Source organism: Temnothorax curvispinosus, unplaced genomic scaffold, assembly GCF_003070985.1.
Source record: "Temnothorax curvispinosus isolate PA1 unplaced genomic scaffold, ASM307098v1 QBEX01000108.1, whole genome shotgun sequence".
Classification (NCBI taxonomy): Eukaryota; Metazoa; Arthropoda; class Insecta; order Hymenoptera; family Formicidae; genus Temnothorax; species Temnothorax curvispinosus.
The window spans coordinates 11,769-31,410 of record NW_020209888.1 but is presented as its reverse complement, the minus strand read 5'-3'; the positions used below and the strand labels follow the sequence as shown (position 1 = coordinate 31,410).

The 19,642-nt window shown below is 30.3% G+C and overlaps 2 protein-coding genes across 2 annotated transcripts in view; both read left to right on the top strand.

Annotated features, from left to right (window-relative positions):
- LOC112457464 (ATP-binding cassette sub-family D member 1) overlaps nucleotides 1-3,889 on the top strand; it is a 16,408-nt gene extending 12,519 nt beyond the window's left edge. The window contains exons 7-9 of the mRNA XM_025020591.1: nucleotides 405-631; nucleotides 1,659-2,112; nucleotides 3,751-3,889. Of these exons, the coding sequence (XP_024876359.1) occupies nucleotides 405-631; nucleotides 1,659-2,112; nucleotides 3,751-3,798 (729 nt within the window). The 3' untranslated portion in view covers nucleotides 3,799-3,889. The remainder of the gene's footprint in view (nucleotides 1-404; nucleotides 632-1,658; nucleotides 2,113-3,750) is intronic.
- A 9,342-nt stretch (nucleotides 3,890-13,231) lies between these two features.
- Nucleotides 13,232-19,642, top strand: part of LOC112457532 (protein glass-like) — a 16,120-nt gene continuing 9,709 nt past the window's right edge. The window contains exons 1-5 of the mRNA XM_025020701.1: nucleotides 13,232-13,668; nucleotides 14,794-15,040; nucleotides 16,476-16,812; nucleotides 17,383-17,673; nucleotides 18,715-19,071. Of these exons, the coding sequence (XP_024876469.1) occupies nucleotides 14,977-15,040; nucleotides 16,476-16,812; nucleotides 17,383-17,673; nucleotides 18,715-19,071 (1,049 nt within the window). The 5' untranslated portion in view covers nucleotides 13,232-13,668; nucleotides 14,794-14,976. The remainder of the gene's footprint in view (nucleotides 13,669-14,793; nucleotides 15,041-16,475; nucleotides 16,813-17,382; nucleotides 17,674-18,714; nucleotides 19,072-19,642) is intronic.

Sequence of the window (19,642 nt, the reverse complement as noted above, 5' to 3'; positions counted from 1 at the left end):
GCAATTTTTTGGAGACGTAACACGTCCTTACTTTTGGAAGAACGGCGGAATGGGGAAAAGCTAAATTCAAAATCTGCAATGACTATGGTTCCTTAAAGTACAGACTTCACCCTTTAAAATGAAAAAAAAACTTTCAGATATGACAATTTTTCGCGGAGTTATGCTTATTTGAAGTTGGGCAAATTTTTTACGTAAATTTTTGTTGCGATAATTTTGTTGCCCAGTTTATTATCTTTATTATTCTATTTTTGTCATATATTTCATATTATCTTTATATTCATTTTGATTGCTTTTTAATTACAATCAAATTGATAGAATATGATAGATACACTTCCATCTTTCTATTTTACATGCGCACGTATATGCGTATGCATTATATCTATATATTTATTTATAATTGACAGATAAAGCCAGGCGATCATCTTTTAATCACTGGACCCAATGGCTGCGGTAAAAGCTCTCTCTTTCGTGTTATTTCCGGTCTTTGGCCCGTTTATGATGGAACTCTCATCAGACCAGCCGAAATAAATTCTTCCGAACATGGCAGGCCTGCCCTATTTTACATCCCACAAAAGCCGTATATGACAGTGGGCTGCCTACGAGATCAAATCATCTATCCAGCGCATTCTGGGTCCATATATATATTTAATAATTAATCACATTAGAGATAACCAAAATAGATTTAAATTAAACTATTACATTTAATTAAATTATAATTCAAGTTATATAATTAATTAAATTACAATTAATTAATTTTTATAGTAAATTTTATAATATATTTTAAGTATAATTATTAATGGTAATTATGCAGTTTAGAGGAAGCACCTCTGATGACCTTGACCTTGACATATGTTGTCAAGGTCATCCTCCTGAGTGACCTTCAGAAGGTTTTAGCCGTCGCTCGTTTTTTATTAAAAAGTTATAAACAAAAAAAGTATCGAAAATATAGCAGTTATTTTAAGTACTGAGAGGCATAAACGACTAATATTACGTTTTTCTTTAAAGCAGAGAATACTTTATTTCGCGAGAAAGTCGCTGCTTTACCAAAACACAACATTTAAAGCAGTAAATTGTTGATAAATTGAAGTCTTTTTGTTAAAGCAGAGAATACTTTATTTTGCGAAAAAGTCGCTGCTTTACCAAAACACAACATTTAAACCAGTAAATTGTTGATAAATTGAAGTCTTTTTGTTAAAGCAGAAAATACTTTATTTTGCGAAAAAATCGCTGCTTTACCAAAACACAACATTTAAAGCAGTAAATCGTTGATCACTAACCTAATATATGCACCTATATATGCTATATTTTTCAAACTTTTTTTGTTAATAACTTTTTAACGAATAGCGAGCGACGGCTAAAACCTTCTGAAGGTCACTCGGGGTCATGACCTTGACAACATATATCAAGGTCATTGAAATCGGTGTGAGGTCGCCAAACTTTTTAACTTTTTAATAAAAAACGAGCGACGGCTAAAACCTTCTGAAGGTCACTCAGGAGGGTGACCTTGACAACATATGTCAAGGTCAAGGTCATCGGAGGTGCTTCCCCTAAACTGCATAATTACCTTATTAATTTTTTATAAAATTTTATACACGCGATTCAATTTTTTTATTAATATATGAAGAAAAATGTTATACATTGTCTTTATGTTGTTGCAGGTCAGAGAATTGCTCGGATGAAGAGCTGTTACAATTGTTAGATGATGTCGACCTACGAAGTATCGTGGAACGAGAACCGGAAGGTTTCGATACTCTCGGCGACTGGGACTCTACTCTATCAGGAGGCGAGAAGCAACGGCTCGCAATGACGCGTCTTCTCTATCATGCTCCACAGTATGCTTTGTTAGACGAATGCACAAGCGCTGTCAGCCTCGAAGCTGAAGGAATAATATACGAAACTGCAAAGAAAAAAGGAATCACCCTGTTAACGATCACTCATCGAGTAGCATCGCTCGCTAAATATCACAAGTTATTATTGAAATTCGATGGAGAAGGCGGTTGGACCTTTGGCCCGCTGAATATGGATGGATTACCGATATTACCAAATCGAGAAGCTAATAAGGAAGAAGCTGAACGAGAGAAAGCAAAGATTAGCCATTACCATATGTTGCATGTATGTTAAATGTTTTCTTCTGTATAAATGGTGCCTTAAGAATTTATATTCTAAGTTTTTAAATTTTATGTTTATGAAAAGATTATAAAATACAGATTTACATCAGTTTTTTTAATTAAAAATTTTTTTTTAAAGAGTGGTGACCAATTTTGCCCATTTTTTGGACCTCGAATTCAAGCTCAAATTTCAAACTTTTTATGCCAATTAGTACTATATGATGGGACATTAATCCCAGAGAAATTTATATAGTACTAATTGGCATAAAAAAAGTTTGAAATTTGAGGTCCAAAGAATGGGCGAAAAAACAGGTCTTTTTGCCATCATTCTTTAATATTATTTTATAACACAATATTATGTGATCTCTAATTTTTAATTAATTTACACGACATGAAATTTTCTACTAAAAGTAGCATAAAACATTAATGTTCTAATGTTTACATCTAATTTACAAAAAATTTTAAATGCTTTCTTATACGGCTTCTAATATTTTTAATACATAATACAAGTTTCTTATAATTTGATATAATATAAATTTATATATTTCTTGATTCAATAATATAATTTCATATAATTACAATTATATACACAAACACATTATTTTTTCAATAAAATAAAAACATGTGAAGGCTTTGAATAAATCAAATAATAACGTTAAAAAATTGGCAATAAGAGCTAGGCGCAGTAATTAATGCGCGTATATAATTTATTACAATAGACAAATTAAATAGGATTAGCATACGTTTCAACTTTTTCTTTGGGTTTTATCCTCAGCGCAACATTAATAAATTGTAATTCAAATTAAATCGGTCGGAATTTAATGCAGTCAAACCGTTTTAATTATTTAACTGCGTTAAACTCCGATCGATGTAATTTGAATTACAATTTATTAATGTTATGCACCCTGAAGATGGCCCAAAGAAAAGGTCGAAACGTATGCTGATCCTATTTAATTTGTCTATTATAATAAGTTATATATACGCGTACTAATTACTGCGCCTGGCTTTTATTACCAAATTTTTGACGTAGAAGTACGTCTTTGTCGACAGTAAGTAGGGGGTAACATTGGAAGCACAGATGCAACGAAAACATGTCACACTTGAACGTTTATATCTTCGAAATAATCGTAATGATTAATATGTCATTAGATAGCTTATATATAGTCTCAATTCCTCTTTAAAATTTCAAAAGTTTCAAAAAGCTTCCTAAATGAGGAAGCCAAACAATTATAAGCAAATAATTATGCTCAGGTCTCAACATCTTTCAATTTTGGCAATTTAATATTAATTATTGGCAACTTTTCTAATTTCATTATATTCTTCAACCTTTTCTACCCCTATTTCTTATAGAATGCTTTAAGATTTGGTCGATTAGACTCAGCTTTATTAGGTTTCTATGTATGTACGTATTTCTAACAAATTCTAACGTATGTAACTCAAGAACTAATCAATCAAATTTTAAAGAATTATATATGAAATAGGGGTAGAAAAGACTGAAGAATATAATAGAATTAGAAAAAATTGCCAATATAATAAAAAAAAAGTATGCAAATTAGAAATTTGCACATCTTTGTAACATTATTTTTTATTTAATTACATATTTTTTATTATTTTTAATATACATTTGCTATTTCTTTTTTAGGAGCTACGTGATATACATCCTGAAAATACCTATGTGGGAATTAGTTGAAAAGTACAGTCTATGGAATTTTATATTACAAATGGAATAAAAAATACAAAAATAATATAGTATAAAAAGATATGAATATAGAATACGAAAAAATATATAAATAATATACCTATTCTATATCTTTTTCACATATATTATACGTATATCGTATTCTATCTTCCATATCGTATATAGAATATTGACATAAATATGAAAAATGATAAATTATTATGGTGAGTGGATATATAAGAATGTACATATATTTTTAGAATTTTGCATTGTAAAAAGGTATTTTTTCTACTTTTAAAATGATTGAGAGCGCGATATATCACATTTTTTAAAGCGTTTTATAAAATATACATTATAATTGTAAAAAAAGACTTATTGAACAACGATTGCTTTTATAGATTGTCTTTTTCAATCTACAATCACATTTAAGATGGTCAATTAATAAATATAAAACATAAATATGCGAAGTATGTGGTGAAATGAGATAAGATACTATTTTTGCCAAAATAAAAAAATTTGTTAACGTTTTGAAAAAGATTTATTGGAATATATAAATTTGTTAAGTGTTACAGTGCACATTGATCTGCGATTGAATTACTACTCAATTTTAATAAAGGTTTAGAGAATAAAATTATGTATTAAGAATAAATTTATATAAATATTGTAAACAATAAAATATTATGAATTTCTTCTTTAACTTCTTCTTATCTTTCCGATTTATCCAATTTCTTATGTGTTTTTCTGATAAACTAATAATTTTTTTCCATTTTGATAAATAAATTATGTGTCAAACAAATAAAATTGTTCCTTATTCCTATATTTATACGATATTATAACACATGTTCAAAACATTTAAAATTTGTATTACAAATCTGTAAAATTTTGTATTAAATATTTAATTAAAAAATCAAGTTTAATAAAAAATATCTGTTCAAATATTATTAATTTACCGAAATATTCGATATTTTTGTAATGTAACTCAAATTCAATTTGTATAATATAATTACATTATATCTATAATACTTTCATTCATATTATAATAATATAATGATATTACTAAAAATGTACTATAATAATATAGATAGTAATCAAGAATAATAATTAAATTATTTTACTTGTATAAAACGCGGCTAAAAATTAATTCTCACCTGAGGACCTATTATGGACTTGTTCGGAATGGATTCCGATCAGAATTGTTCAGTTATTTCCTAGATTTCTATTGTCTTTTCTAGGAAAAACGGAATAATTCCGATCGGAATCCATTCCGAACAAGTCCATAATAGATCCCCTGCTTTCAATATGTATGATTATTATTCAAAGGAATCAAGAAAAAAACAGTTGAAAGAATTTCTTTTTTACCTTGTTCGAATGTAAGTATGAAGAATCTTTCTTCTATGTCTGCTGTGCAGCTGCTACGTACGTAGCTGCCATGCAATCGTAACATTCGTAAGGGCCTACGCACAAGGATTGTCGTAATCGTTTACGACTCTGTCGTAAGTCCATTGTGTCGCACACGCGACGGATACGACATGCGCTAACGTCAATCCTTGTGCGTTGACTTCCGACACCTACTTATGACTTACGACAGAGTCATAAACGGTTACGACAATCTTTGTGCTCTGGCCCTTACGCTGCGGTAATGGCTCGTGCATTAATTTATGCTCGGGCAAAAATTTAATTACGTATGTTTCTTTGTTTTAAAGGCACTCGCAGGGGTGACAAGGCGAGTGGTGGCGAGGGTGAGGACGTGGGAGGTGGCAGCAGTGGCAGGGGTGGGAAGACCCGCAATTCCCGATGAGCTTACATCCAGGAAACCTCGCAAACGCCAAACGTCGATACGCCAACTCTCGAGCCAGCGGCAGCCATCTTGGGGGATTGCTGCTTGCGTTCCTCCTCTCTCGCGAACTCTTGATACTTCAAAGCAATTTCGACGTCGCCGAACTGACGCCGAGTAAACTCAACGATGATGATTGTTAAACAAAAAATTAAGATTTGTTAACAAAAAACTTATTCCAAATCGTCCCAAATCATAATATCATTATCTAAAAAAAAAGAGATTACATAGTATATATTTTCAAAACTTTTAATATATAACTTTGTGATGCACAACCTTAATTTCATCAAATCACATTGATTTATATGTGAAGTTTTTAAAACTATAATATATTAGTTAAAACTATATATTAAAAAATAAGATATGCTGAGATATGTGTAATTTATAAATAATTTAATTCAATAAATCTAATTGTGTGCAGCAATAAAGAATTCGGGACAAAATATTTTAATTATTATATAAACTACAAATTTTTACAAACTTATTGTTAGTAATAAATTACTCTTCTACGGTGTTAATATTTGTTGCTATATTGCTATATAAATATGATCTCTATTTCCGAATAAAGAACAAGCATAGGTATATTCATCAAGTTTCAAACAAATACAATCTCCGGTAAAAAATTTTTTATATATAATATATATATATATATATATATATAAAATATGATTATATATAGAATATCGTATAATCTAATCACAATTTTACTTTTTTGTAAAAAAAAACAATGCAAAAGTTATTTTTCTTATTATTTTTCCCATGTATACAGACAGAGATTATACAAGAGAAAGAATTAGCACATATAGACATATATTTTATATGTAATTATCACATAGGTATTTACATAAATCTCAAATAAAAAAATTTTTATCAGGGATTTTTTTATTGAAAGCATTATGTAAATGTTACTTAAGTGACGACTAGTTTCTGAAAAAAATCTTAAATAGAGAAATCTGTACTTAGATCAGAAGCATTTCGCTGAAACACCCCGCATAAATCAGCTATTTTAATCGCAATTGAGTGATTAAACTGCGTCGGGGGATGACAGCTACGGCGGTAATCGTCCGTAATTAAAGATCCAGTCTGACAAGATAGCAGCTATCTTGTCCCGGCAAAGCGATTGTAGATTATCCCCGCACGATCATGATAAACGTTTTGATCACGGTTACTTAATTAAGTCTGCGGCTTAAGTACGCAATGGGAACAATCCATTCTTTTATAGCGAGATATCACGTACAATTATACGAAGCGTATGTCATCACGCTATTTTTAGCAAAATAGTGAAACGATCAAAAACATCTTATTGAATATATTGATATAAAAATACTTATTCGTCTTTTTCTTGCCAGCGTAAAACATTCCTTATTCTTGATATCAACCATTCCTATCTGCCATAAAAGTAGTCTAACTATAAAAAATATTTTGTATACTGCATCTATATTATAACTGCATAAATTTATGTCAATTGGAGAGTTATGTATAGGAAGAACGAGAAAAATAAAAGTTTGTTCTTTTATTTCCTTTTGCTTCCTCATAGAGGAAGCTTTGTGATGGTGAAAAAATTTTTTTTCGAGATTTTGATGGAAATAATAGGTTTAAAATGTTCTAAAATGTCGAAAAATCGTATTAGTAAAAAATGTCCGGAAGTATGTATGTATGTGTGTGTGTATGTACGGATTTTTTGTACACGCATCTACTTTTACAATTTTTTAGATACCGGGTTGAAATTTTTCACACAAATAGAGTATCATAGAAAGTATGTTCTCCTCAAATTTTATTAAAATCGGTTGACCGGTATAGATTTTATTGGAATTTTTTTTATAGAAAAGTGTGTTTTATCGGTTTTATTCTATAGCTTTCTCAATATTTGAGATAACAATCTATATCTAATTCTATTAAATTTTTCAATTTTTTCTACCCCTATTTCATATATAATTAATTAAGATTTGGTTAATTAGTTCTGGAGTTACAGACGTTTGAAATTTCGGAGATTTTAATCGCGTATAAAGCTAAGTCTAATCAACCAAATTTAAAAGAATTATAATGAAATAGGGGTAGAAAAGACTGAAAAATATAATAAAATTAGAAGATCGATATCTCCAAATTTGCGGAAGTTAAAGCTTCCTCTATGAGGAAGCCAAGTGCAAATTTCTAATTTGCACAATTCTTTATATTGTAATTGGTCAATGCAATAAAACAAGTATACGTTTCACGCTGCCTGTTACTTTAGTTATGAAATAAATCCATTTTTCTTAACAACAGAGAATTTTTCTTTTCCTATATAATATTATTTTCATATTTCATTAATGTATGTATTTTAACAATCTTGTATATGGATTTTCAGCACGATTATTTATCAGAGCCTTATGTTGCAAGGAATAGAAATAAAGATTTCATTATTTTCGCAATATTACTGAATGTTATATTAGTACTTAATATTACTTACAAAATAAATATTTTTTTTATATTTAAATTGTATTATTAATAAGTGCAAATTTTTGAACGCGTCTTTAGTTCTCAAATCAATGAAGATCGCCTTTTATCACTTCTTGGATCTCGATGAGATAAAATTGTTAGTTTTGTTAGGTACTTAGGTGTAATATCGGCTTATAAACATAATCGCATACGAACAAGCGTGCACGAGCCGCGCGTAGCCGGCTGGCACGCGCCACATGTAATTCAATCGGTTATTCGAACGAACCGTCTATGGTGGATGGGGAAAGGTGGACAGTGGGCATATCCTAATCCCGAGGAAACGGTTACGGCATGTATAATCATCTTGACGGCGCTTCCCTGCCTTATTTTCTTAGCTGGCTCCTCGTGGGCAGATGCGCCGTTCGGTTATAGCTTCTTCGTCACCAACTCTTTTTCCGAAATAAGAAACTCGAAACACGTTATTTCTGGCATGTATAACACGGCTCAACAAAGGTTAAAAAAAGAATAATCATTCTTTGGTAATTCGTTTAACGTTTGATGCTTTTTTTTCTCTGAAATGTCCAAATATGTCACAGTTTTGAGTTTAAAGTTATAAGAAAGAGCTGTTTTAATATAATTCTCTGGGAAAAAATTTTTCATACATGATTATATATGAAGAAGTTACTTTTTGTTTAATTTCATAATAGAAAAGAATATTACAAAAAAGAAACGGTACTAGCTTGAGATAAAAAAAATAAAAAATAAAATGTTTAATATAATTAATCAGTAACTATAGAAAACAGAAATATATTCAGCATTAAGAAATTATGGAAAATAATTTCTTGCTTTCTCTCAAAAGTTCTAAAAAAAAAAAATTAATTTTTGCTGAATATTGTAATCATCAGCGTCATATAATTGTATTAAGCAATAGAAATTTATTTTTAACAACTCAGATATATAAATTGCAAATGTTAGAAGTTCTATGTTGTATCTATGTTTGCATGTAACCAGAAGATTTTAATCCTCCTGCATTCAAACTCCTTGCACACAAATAGTGCGTACGCACGTGGTCATCATGTAAAGAACGCGTGTGCGGGGGTCAAAAGAATGATTGAGTTCACGTGCGTGTTTACATAATTTGTAATGGTATATACTTAATCTCTTCTTTGATTTTGGTCGCGGGCAAACACAGGTGCGTCAAAAAACCCCGTATCGTACCTGCCGTCGCTTCCATTCGTTGCTATGATTCTACGGATTCCCGATTCGAATAGGGAGTGAAAAAAGGCAAGAAGGGTGACTGAATAGTCGCTCCAAAGCAAGTTTAAAGAAAGAACTTGCAAACTCTAGTTTCAATAAAGTGTTTCAATAAAATTAGTCACGGAAGGTCTAACAAATTTTTAAATTACTAATTTTCTAATTAAGATAAAAAATAGTTTTTAAAGATGATTTCTATAAATTATTTTCGTTGATATTGCTTTAATTGTTTAAAAAAAATTTTCAACTTTTTGAATTTGTTTTTACTTAATGCATATTAAAGTTTATTAGTATTTAAGTTCATTAAAGTTTATTAGTATTTTTCGTAATTCTTTCTAATCTAATAGTTTAATTTTTTTTTATTTTAGCTTATAATAATTCTAATAATACAATTTAAATTATAATAAATCATTTTTTCTAATTTAATCTTTAAATCATCATTTAATTCTTCTAAATTTAATTCATTTAATCTTTTGTAGCAAAAAATAAATAAAATAATTAAACATATAATTAAGTGTAAAATCTCTCTGATCTTTTTTTACAACTTTCTTAATTTTCTAAAATTTTTAAAAAACTTTTAATCACCTTTCTTTACTTACTTTAGTGCTTAACTCTGAACTATTTAATATAATTATCACTAATTTGATTTATTGTTGAGATCCAAAGAAAAAGAGAATATCTTTTACGAGGCTCAACATAAATACCGTAGACCTAATCGATTGGAAGTGTAAGTCAATACCAGGTTGTACACACGACGTGTCATGAGTTCTGGATCCATGTATGTGATCCGCTCTTTCCCCCTTTCTTTCTCTTTATTTTTTCTGCTTATGTGTTAATTATGCATTTACAATGACATAATTTACATAGACTATTTTAACATTTGTTGTAATATAAAATGAACAAAAATTTAAATTATTTTTTGTATATATCTTCTATCTTATGCCATATATACTATCTTTATAAGAAATGCAATGCTCAAAATTTTTTTTTAAATACACGATTTATATTAAGTAAATTAAATATAAAAATATGCTTTCTTGTTATTTACTTACATGCATAAAAAACTAATAAAAAACATATATTTCTTGGACTCCCTCTTTTAATTACTAATTATTTAAAACCTATTATTCTCTAAATATATTAAGAAAAGAAAATTAACTCCGTATTATTCAGAAAGTCTTTCATTAAACGTACGGGATACTTTATATATATATATCAAAAAATTTCGGACGAGCGGAAAACATGATCTTTGCTCTCACTGGCACCCTCACGCTGATACGATGACACACAACATGGTGATGACGGTGTGCCGTGATCGTGCGGTTGACTTCCTCTTCCTGTGTCCGCATATCGAAACTACGCAGTCAGATGTTCCGTCTATACTCGCCATTCGGTACTTAGGATTATGATGAGACAAGATAATCGAATATACGCTTATAGGATAACATACTTTAATGAGAATACAAAGTAATAAAAAATTTGAGATACTTACAATATTCTTATATACACTTCAATTATTGAATTTATTTAAATTAATTTTTTCTACATTTATTTCATAAAAATTATACCCCCTCCCCCATCCCATACAAGAACATATTTCATTGTAACAAGAGAAAAATATGTTAAATAATATATATTAAACAGGTATTATCCTGATGATAATTAATAATGTAATAATAATATAATAAAACAACAAAATAATATATAAGAGAGAATGTTATATCTTATTTATATTATGTTTAAATTGATAGATATACACAGTAAAAAATAAAACATAATTATAACATTTTTTACATATCCCAAAAAGTCCACTCTAAATTTTAAGTTAAAATGATTCATTCATCGTGTTACTTGTTGACAAATTAGAAATATTAATTAATTGACACTATACTTTACATTTATATTTGTTCTTTTGACTTTATTTTTCAAATTATATTAACACATGATATTAATTATTTTACTTGAATTATGTGTAATAGAAACATTTAATTTTAGTAAATGTAATTATTGTGTATGTCAAAGTTTACGATTATTTAAAAATTTACTTTAACTTTTGTTTATGTGTTAAAATAACTTTAAGACGTGTTGATTTTTTAAAATAATTGTGTTAAAAGAACTCAAAATAATATTTAATTTCTAAATGACATACATAAAGTGTTACATTATCACGTTGACATAAATGTAACACATGAAAATGTTAAGAAAATAAGAACATAACTGTTGTATGTTAATTTTACATTAAAATAATAATAAAATCTTGGGTAACACAAGAAAATTTTAACATATGGATCGCTATGTATATACATATGATTTTTTACTGTGTAATATTATCCCTAAATTCATATTCAAGGTGATGTAACGTCGAATTGTTGTTGAAGTAACAAATCTTTCAGGAAAGTGACGCAGGATCTTTGCATGCCGAGGAGAACCCACGGTCGAGTTCACCGTTGACTGGTCAATATCCGCGAAAAGGAAGGCATTACAAGCCGGTGATCTCGAGAAGGGTATCGAAGAGCAGGACCACCGTGATCGGCGCGCGGTAATGGTATCTAGAGAAAATATAATACCTCCCTTCCATCCAGCCAACTAAGATATATATAATATGTCATATGTATAGCCGAAGAAGATCGTCGATGATCGCCGAACGAGCGATTAGTATCCCATATTTCTGATGTCATATATAATGCACGTTGTTTGACAGCGGCAACGGCGTGATTAAATATAATTAAAACAATGATCTGCTTGTACTGATGAATATGAGTATAAACATTAATTTCACTTCTAAAATTCTTATTCTACTTACATGAGGCGGATTCGTAAAAAAAGGAGGAAAAAGAAGAAAGAAGGAAATCTTGCCATTTCTGATATTTCATTAGTTCATATTCTCTCATAACGTATGTTTCGTTTTCTTTTCATTTTTTTAATAATTTTAATTTCCAACAACATTCTTAATAATTATTTTCCAATTTTTTTTGTTTTCGACTTTAGAAAAAAAATGATATTTTTTTAACTGCAAGAAAGTACATCATGTTGTTCTGCCACTTTGCACGTCATTTTTACGCAAGTAGAGATACATAAGATCTGACGACAATATGTTAGTACACAGTTTCAGTTGGTGAAAGAAGAAACGAGAAAGAGAAGAAAGGGAGACTAAGACAGAGACACAAGGAGGGAAAAAAGGGATAGAGAGCAGTGGAGTGGGGTCGGATGGTACGTACATAGTCAGTGAGCCGCTTTAAGGGGTGAGAGAGTGGGTGGTGGATAGGTGGTAGATCGCTAGTTAGCCAAGAGACATTGACATGCCATCCCGCCAGCATGGCAGCGTCTCTAAGAGTCGCGCGTCCAAAAGTTGCGTTAAAGTTTAATTACTTAAAATTGAATCGAAAGTACTCTTTAAGACGATTTAAAGTGGCAGATTTTCTACATCTAAATCTTAAAAGTCGTTATCAGTTTGATTAAATAATTTCTTGAAAATAATTTAATAATTTGACTCGTTGGAAAACAATCATAGTTCGAAAATAACTGGAATAGTGAAGTGTCACTAAAAATGCAAAACGTATAAGATTATATGTCCAGGATATCAGATTAAAGCTGACATCAGAAAAATATGAGAGAAATTTAAAAAGTTTGTGAGATAAACAAGTGATAAATCAACATACAATAGAAAAGAAGACCTAACGAATACTCAGAGTCGCATAATATGAAACGCGTAATTAATTTGCTCTATAATTGAAACTATATAAAATACGATCTAAAATATAAGTATTTCAGTTCCTGTCTCTAGATTTTTAATTTTGCGAGAAAATATCGCAAAAATGTGCAGAATATTCACGTAAAGAGAAATATATCACTAAAAGTGAAATATTTTTAGTTAGAAAATGTCAAATTATAACATAATATATAACAAAATTTAAACAATTAAAATGATGGAATGAAAAAATGTGCGTGAGATATCTAATATATAATACACATAAAATGTATAAAAAATTGAAACGTTACGAAATAATAGGATATATTATGAAACGAGAAAATTTGACCAATAAAATTACGGAGATAGTGTGGACTGAAAACTTCGATTGATATAAAGAACTTGTTTTCTTATCATGTGTTGTTAAGTGCATTGTGATCGTTGAAGTGATATGATTCGCCATTCAATTTTGAAGGAACTATCCTAGAGAACGAAAGTATAACTTTGCAGTGAAAAAAAATCGAGATCATACCATTAGCTGTAAGAAGATAAAGATTCTTGGCAAAGGCTACCGAGTATAAAGATCATATAAAAAGATGCAGGCATCGCGGATCTGTGAATGGGAATATCCGACGACAGGTTTTCTGCAGAACCCTCTAACAGGGACCGGCAGGTCTTCCAAGCCATAAAGGTACGTCTATACGCGTGTAGCGAGCCGTATGCACGTGCATTTTCCTTCTTCATTCGGTCATTCATAAAAAGTCATTCATTGATTCATCTGGCCGATCTTTGCAGTCACATCTCGGTCCAGCGTTAGCAATATATTTATCGAGCATAATAAATATTGTACATGACTCATTCATATATAAAAGAATAATTTGATGAAATAAAGTATTCGAAAAATAAAAAAGGTATTGTCCTATACAAAAATGGAAATCTTTTTTCTCATGGAAATTAAAACACATAAATATATCCAATCGGCTACATATATATTTGTGACACTCAATTCTAGAACAAAATATCTAATTTTTTTTTATTATTAAAAAAATTCTAATAATGTTAGAAAAAGAAAAGTTTTCTTCATAAAAATTAAAATATAGTATATATTTGATTCGTTCTGTAACTTTCGGCAAAATTTGAATTTATTATATATATATCGTTAATAGAATTATTGCAAAGTGTGTTATTCTGATTGTAATTTAATTAAACTTTTTACAAAATTTTTACAAAAATAAGACATTGAAACAAAGAAAAGTTTCATATTCGTTTTCTTTTACATTAGTTTTTTTCAGAAGATATCTCAGTTATTAGATCCATAATCCCTTTTCTTATTACGACAAAACTATGACAATTAATTAACATTTTTATTCAAAATCCTAATATCCTTTAGTCGATTATTCATGTTATATAATATATGATAAAAACTCAATAGCGAACACTTTAACTTTTTGTAGATAAATTTATTTAATCTATCTTAACTATATTTTCAAAACAAATCAAAGATTAGAGATATTTCATTTTATTTTATCTTACCTTCCTACATGCATTTTCTCTAATTTTTCTATCCACAAATTTAACGGTCCGACGAAGCTGAATGATTTCGTAATAAACAAAATAAATATTCTCACTTAACAGAAAAGTCAATTTTATCTTGAAAGATAAGTTATTTTTCCGCAGAAAATGCATAATTTCGATTGTATCGATCCACGAACCCTTCTATTTCGCAATATATACTTAATAAAATTGATCGTGCATAACAAAACAATTAAAATAGCTTTTAACTAGTTTCACATTTACTTTATGTCGCAAAAAACAGCATCAATGGCGAGTGGCGGCTCGCGGTGAAGCTACGCGCCGTTACCGAGACGACCGGAGAGGGCTGGACCAGCGCTATAGCGCGTTTCCATAGAGAGAGGAGACGAGGGTTGCGAAGAGGAGGAGTGGGTGGGCGCAGTGGTGTGCATCCGGGGGATAGGCCATCGTCGAGAATTTCGCAGAGATGGAGTTTCTGCAAAATCATCACGCGGTTAACACCTCCGAACCGCCGTACACCCTCGGCACAGGTGAGATCTGGGATCCTCCGTCACACGGCGGCGATCACAAAGATAATCACGAAGACGATCACGAAAGCGAAAACGCGGGTGACACAGTGTGAAATTTCCTGGAAATAGTTATATTTCTTAATCGATTACCCTAATAATAGTTTTAAAACTGTGAACAATGATAACTAATCTACATATTTATTTAGTCATTATCTATTTAATCATTACCAGATTCTAAAAACTTCAATTCAGTTCAATTTTATAAGAACAATCCAGTTCCAAAGTGCTCTAATAAAATAAATATTCTTCAATAATCAAGCATTACACAATTAAAGTAATGTGTCAATTTTTGCAAACTAATTATAATTATAATTTTTCAAACTTTGAGGGTGGAAAATTAGAAAGCCAATTTGTACAGTATTATTACTACATTTTATAATAATATAATGTTTTTTTTTTTAATTACTTCATTAACAACATCTATATAAGTATCAAAAAAAGTATCGCGAGTGCCGGCATATAGGATAGCTGCCAATATCAAGATTATTCCGATTAACTTTGATAAATCTTTCATTTTCAAGCCTTATTGTAGAATGAAGTTCGCTTGATGTATTCCTATATTGTGATAAAAGGATAATATATCGTAAAAAAGTATCAACATTTTTCTAATTTTAACATATGTTTATATTTATGTATTACAATGTTCTCAGTATATAATTTTATTGTTATACATATTTCACGTATAATGCACATTATGATATTCATATATTATTTATATTATAATTGTACGAATACGTTTTATTAACAATATATTGGATTAGACTACAAAATGTATGATATATTTGATGAACTTTCATACAATTTAAGTACTTTTTTAAAATGAATGTTATCCTTGAATGTTTCGAATATCTTAAGGATGTTTTACGTATAGCTATATGTAGTATAATTTTGTTTTCTTGATTAAACAGTGTACAGCTAGTCAGAAATTATTTATAAACAACATATGTTATCATTAGGGCAGAAAAACCGTAAAAATCGCAATTTTGTCCCATTTTTGTACTTGATATTGTTTAAATAAATCATTAAAAAATTAAAAAATATATATTAAAAAAAAAACTTAAAAAACCGTAATTGCAATTCTTGATGTCATAGAAGTGTACAATAAAAATTTCATTTATTTTTACTGTACAGGAGCAGAGATACATATTATAATATTTACATGAGAAGTATATCTATATATATTGCAATTTCTGTAACTTTTAAAACAAATATCTCAGAAACGGATTAGACAATCGATCGCAAATTTAACACAGATTTTTAGGATATATCAGTGCACAATCTCTGTACAGCGATATACATCCTGTAAGCGATATACAATCTCTGTAAGCGATATACATCCTGAAATCAGCAAAAATCATTCTTCGGTAATTGATCGATACGTTTTCTGAATTCTTAGGTTCCGTGGATAGTATCGAGGCGACTATCTCATCTAGCCTCTGTTCTGGATCACTAGGGGTGCTTTCGGGTGACGACGCTCTATCAACCGACAATCACAACGAGGAGGCAGCCGTCCTTGGCGCCGCTCTTCAAAGCACGCTGCGCTTGCAGGACCTGCAGAATTCGCCGACTGATATCGGCGCCGACCAGGGCCAGCAACTTCCAACTTCTGGTCAGGCCGTGAGTGAATTCGGCGGTAGCTTCTGGGTCGACGATATGGCAGGTTTCCCTCTACCCCCGCTGGACTTGGATCCCTTACCTCCAGGATTATTCAGCCCATGCTCAGGAACGTACAAGTTAGTTGACTGGTTCTTTTTTTCTTTCACTCCTCCTTTTTTTCAGTTTTATGTCTCGTCTATTTTTTATATATTATTTAAATTTCATGCTTAAAATGATGTACTTGAAAAACCGTATTGGATTTATATTTAGTTATATTTAATTAAATTTATGTATATAAATGAATTGTTGTAATCTTCATAATAAAAATTAATTTTAAAAATATACAGTTATGTACAAAATAATAGCACCGGCTGAAAAAATGAAGAAAATTCTAAATTTTAATAAAATTCCATTTTTTATTGTTATCTTTTTGTAATAATGAGATGAGATGTTTTATGTTTCTGTTAATTGATGTATATTTAATAAATAAGGAAATTATTTTTAAGTTGATTAATTTTAAATTTAGATTTTTCTTCGTTTTTTTAGCCGGTGCCATTATTTTGCACATAACTGTATCTAAACACACACACGCACGCACTACACACGCACATTTAGTTTTTCTCTCTCCTATATACAATTACGCTTTTATTGACCTGACGACAAGTTGACAATTCGACGAAACCCATAAAATTCAAGGCTTCTTCCAGCTGGGGCTGCTCACGGGGCGAATGCGTGCCAAGGACGAGCAACGGCGCGAACGGCGAGGGTGTTGCCGATGTTCTTTTATCCTTGAAACATGCGGTAGTGCATCCTGGAAGCCCGACGGCCAGCTATTACACCACTGGCACCAGCTCCGCCGCGGCTCATCATTACTCACAGGACTATGTGCAGAATCTGGGTCCGTCGGTTCCAGGCCCGGGTCACTACGGTTCTGCATCTGCCGCCATGTCCGTCAATGTGTCGATGAACATGACCATGAACATGAATATGCACTCCGGGTAAGGATTTTCTTTCTTCTTTTTCTTCTTCTCTCTCTTCTTATCCAAATCAGCCAAAGAAATGTTCGCTAATCCATTATTAACCCATTTTTGCTACTAATTTTGTCTCAATTATTATCTACTAATTTTGTAATATATGATTATATCACCCGGTAGAAAATTTTTCATATAATCTCTGTTCATATATGTACACAGAAAAAATAATTAAAAAAATAATTTTCGCATTTTTTGATAGACAGTAAAGTTTAAGGAAATAAAAAATTGCCTATATTATAATCATAATAATGTAATAATCGTATATAATATATAATTATATGTATAGAGAGTGTCGTAATCGCAATTTTACTTTTTATAAAAAACAGTGCAAAAGTTATTTTTCTAATTATTTTTTAATTATTTGTTTTAATATTTTCCTATATATACCGACAGAGATTATACAAGAGAAAGACATATCATCTATAAATAAACAATCTTATCTACTTATATAATAATTTTCCCCAAGTGTACTTTTTGACTTCGATTTGTTTCGTATCATTCTACAGGGTAAGGTAAATAATCATACATATTATTTACAGATCGATGTAAGTTTCAATGTTCATTCAAGAATGTTTGTTATATAGATAGTTGTTGTATATTTCATTTTTAACACAGTTTTTGTCTCTCCTGAAAACTTATTTATTGTTAAATAGGCGATATTCTTTATTTATTAGCGATATATTTTATATAAAATTACATTTATACCATGTTTTTGTATAAAAAAATGTTTACCGAGCAGATATTTCATTATTAAAAATATTTTAAAAAATAATTAGAAAAATTTTTCTCTTCTTAAAATTTTCATCCTTATATTGTAATATTATCTTTGAAACTATCTCAACCATCAATTACTTCTATAAAAACGTTCATCTCCCAACAATGGCCGCCATCTTGTTTTCTACATCTTCCCTGCAAAGTGCAGTTATTTGATCCTATCTCTGCTCTTCTGTTATACGTCTGTATCTCTATCTTTATCTTTGTGTATGTGTGTGTGTATGTTTTTAGATACGAACAAAGTTATTCGTCAGCATGGGGCGTGGAACCTCTTCTAAGTCCCGCCCCACAGTACGGCAATCCGGTGGAGGTGGCGGCGCAAACGACCGCGAGGGTGAATCAGGGCGCGCCGACCAATAGCGGTCTGATCGGTCATCCCTCCCACCCTCAGCCGCATCATAATGGTGGCCGGCTGCAGCTCGGGGGTGAACATGCGATCTGTGTAAATACCACGGGTCCAACTGCTGGCGGTATCATCCCCGAAGATAATGGCAGACCCAATATGTGTAGGATATGTGGCAAATCGTACGCCAGACCTAGTACTCTCAAAACTCACCTGCGCACCCACTCTGGAGAGAAGCCGTTCAGGTCGGTACATCCGAATGTAATGTCGATGGGAAGAGTGCAGAATTTGATGGATTTAAAAAAAGGACGAAAGGGAGACATTTATTTAGTTATTCCATTCCATTTTAATATATTTCATCTTTTAAAAGGAAGCTATAATATTCAAGTGATAGTAATAATACAGTATTGTATTAAAGAATATTATACATTTTTTTCTATTTTGAGAATAATCAAAATATTAAATTTGTTTTCATTAAAAAAAAAGTAAATTGTATCCTACAATTTTAACTATATAAAGTAATTTCTGGACAAGTGTTAAAAAAAAAGATTGCATATATATAGTCCTTGCATGAATCAAAACAATGCATCTGCTATCGCAAGTATTGAACGAAAGTTTGCTAATTATATACAGTTATTGTTAAATATTATTTATTTATAGTCTCAGTATTTTTTCCTAATGTCTATGAAAATTTATGGTAAAAATTTTTAAAAAAACATACTAAAACTATTCTATAAAATAAACTATTACATACTGTAACTATAAAATATTAATGATAATGATAATGATAATGATAATGATAATGATAATGATAAT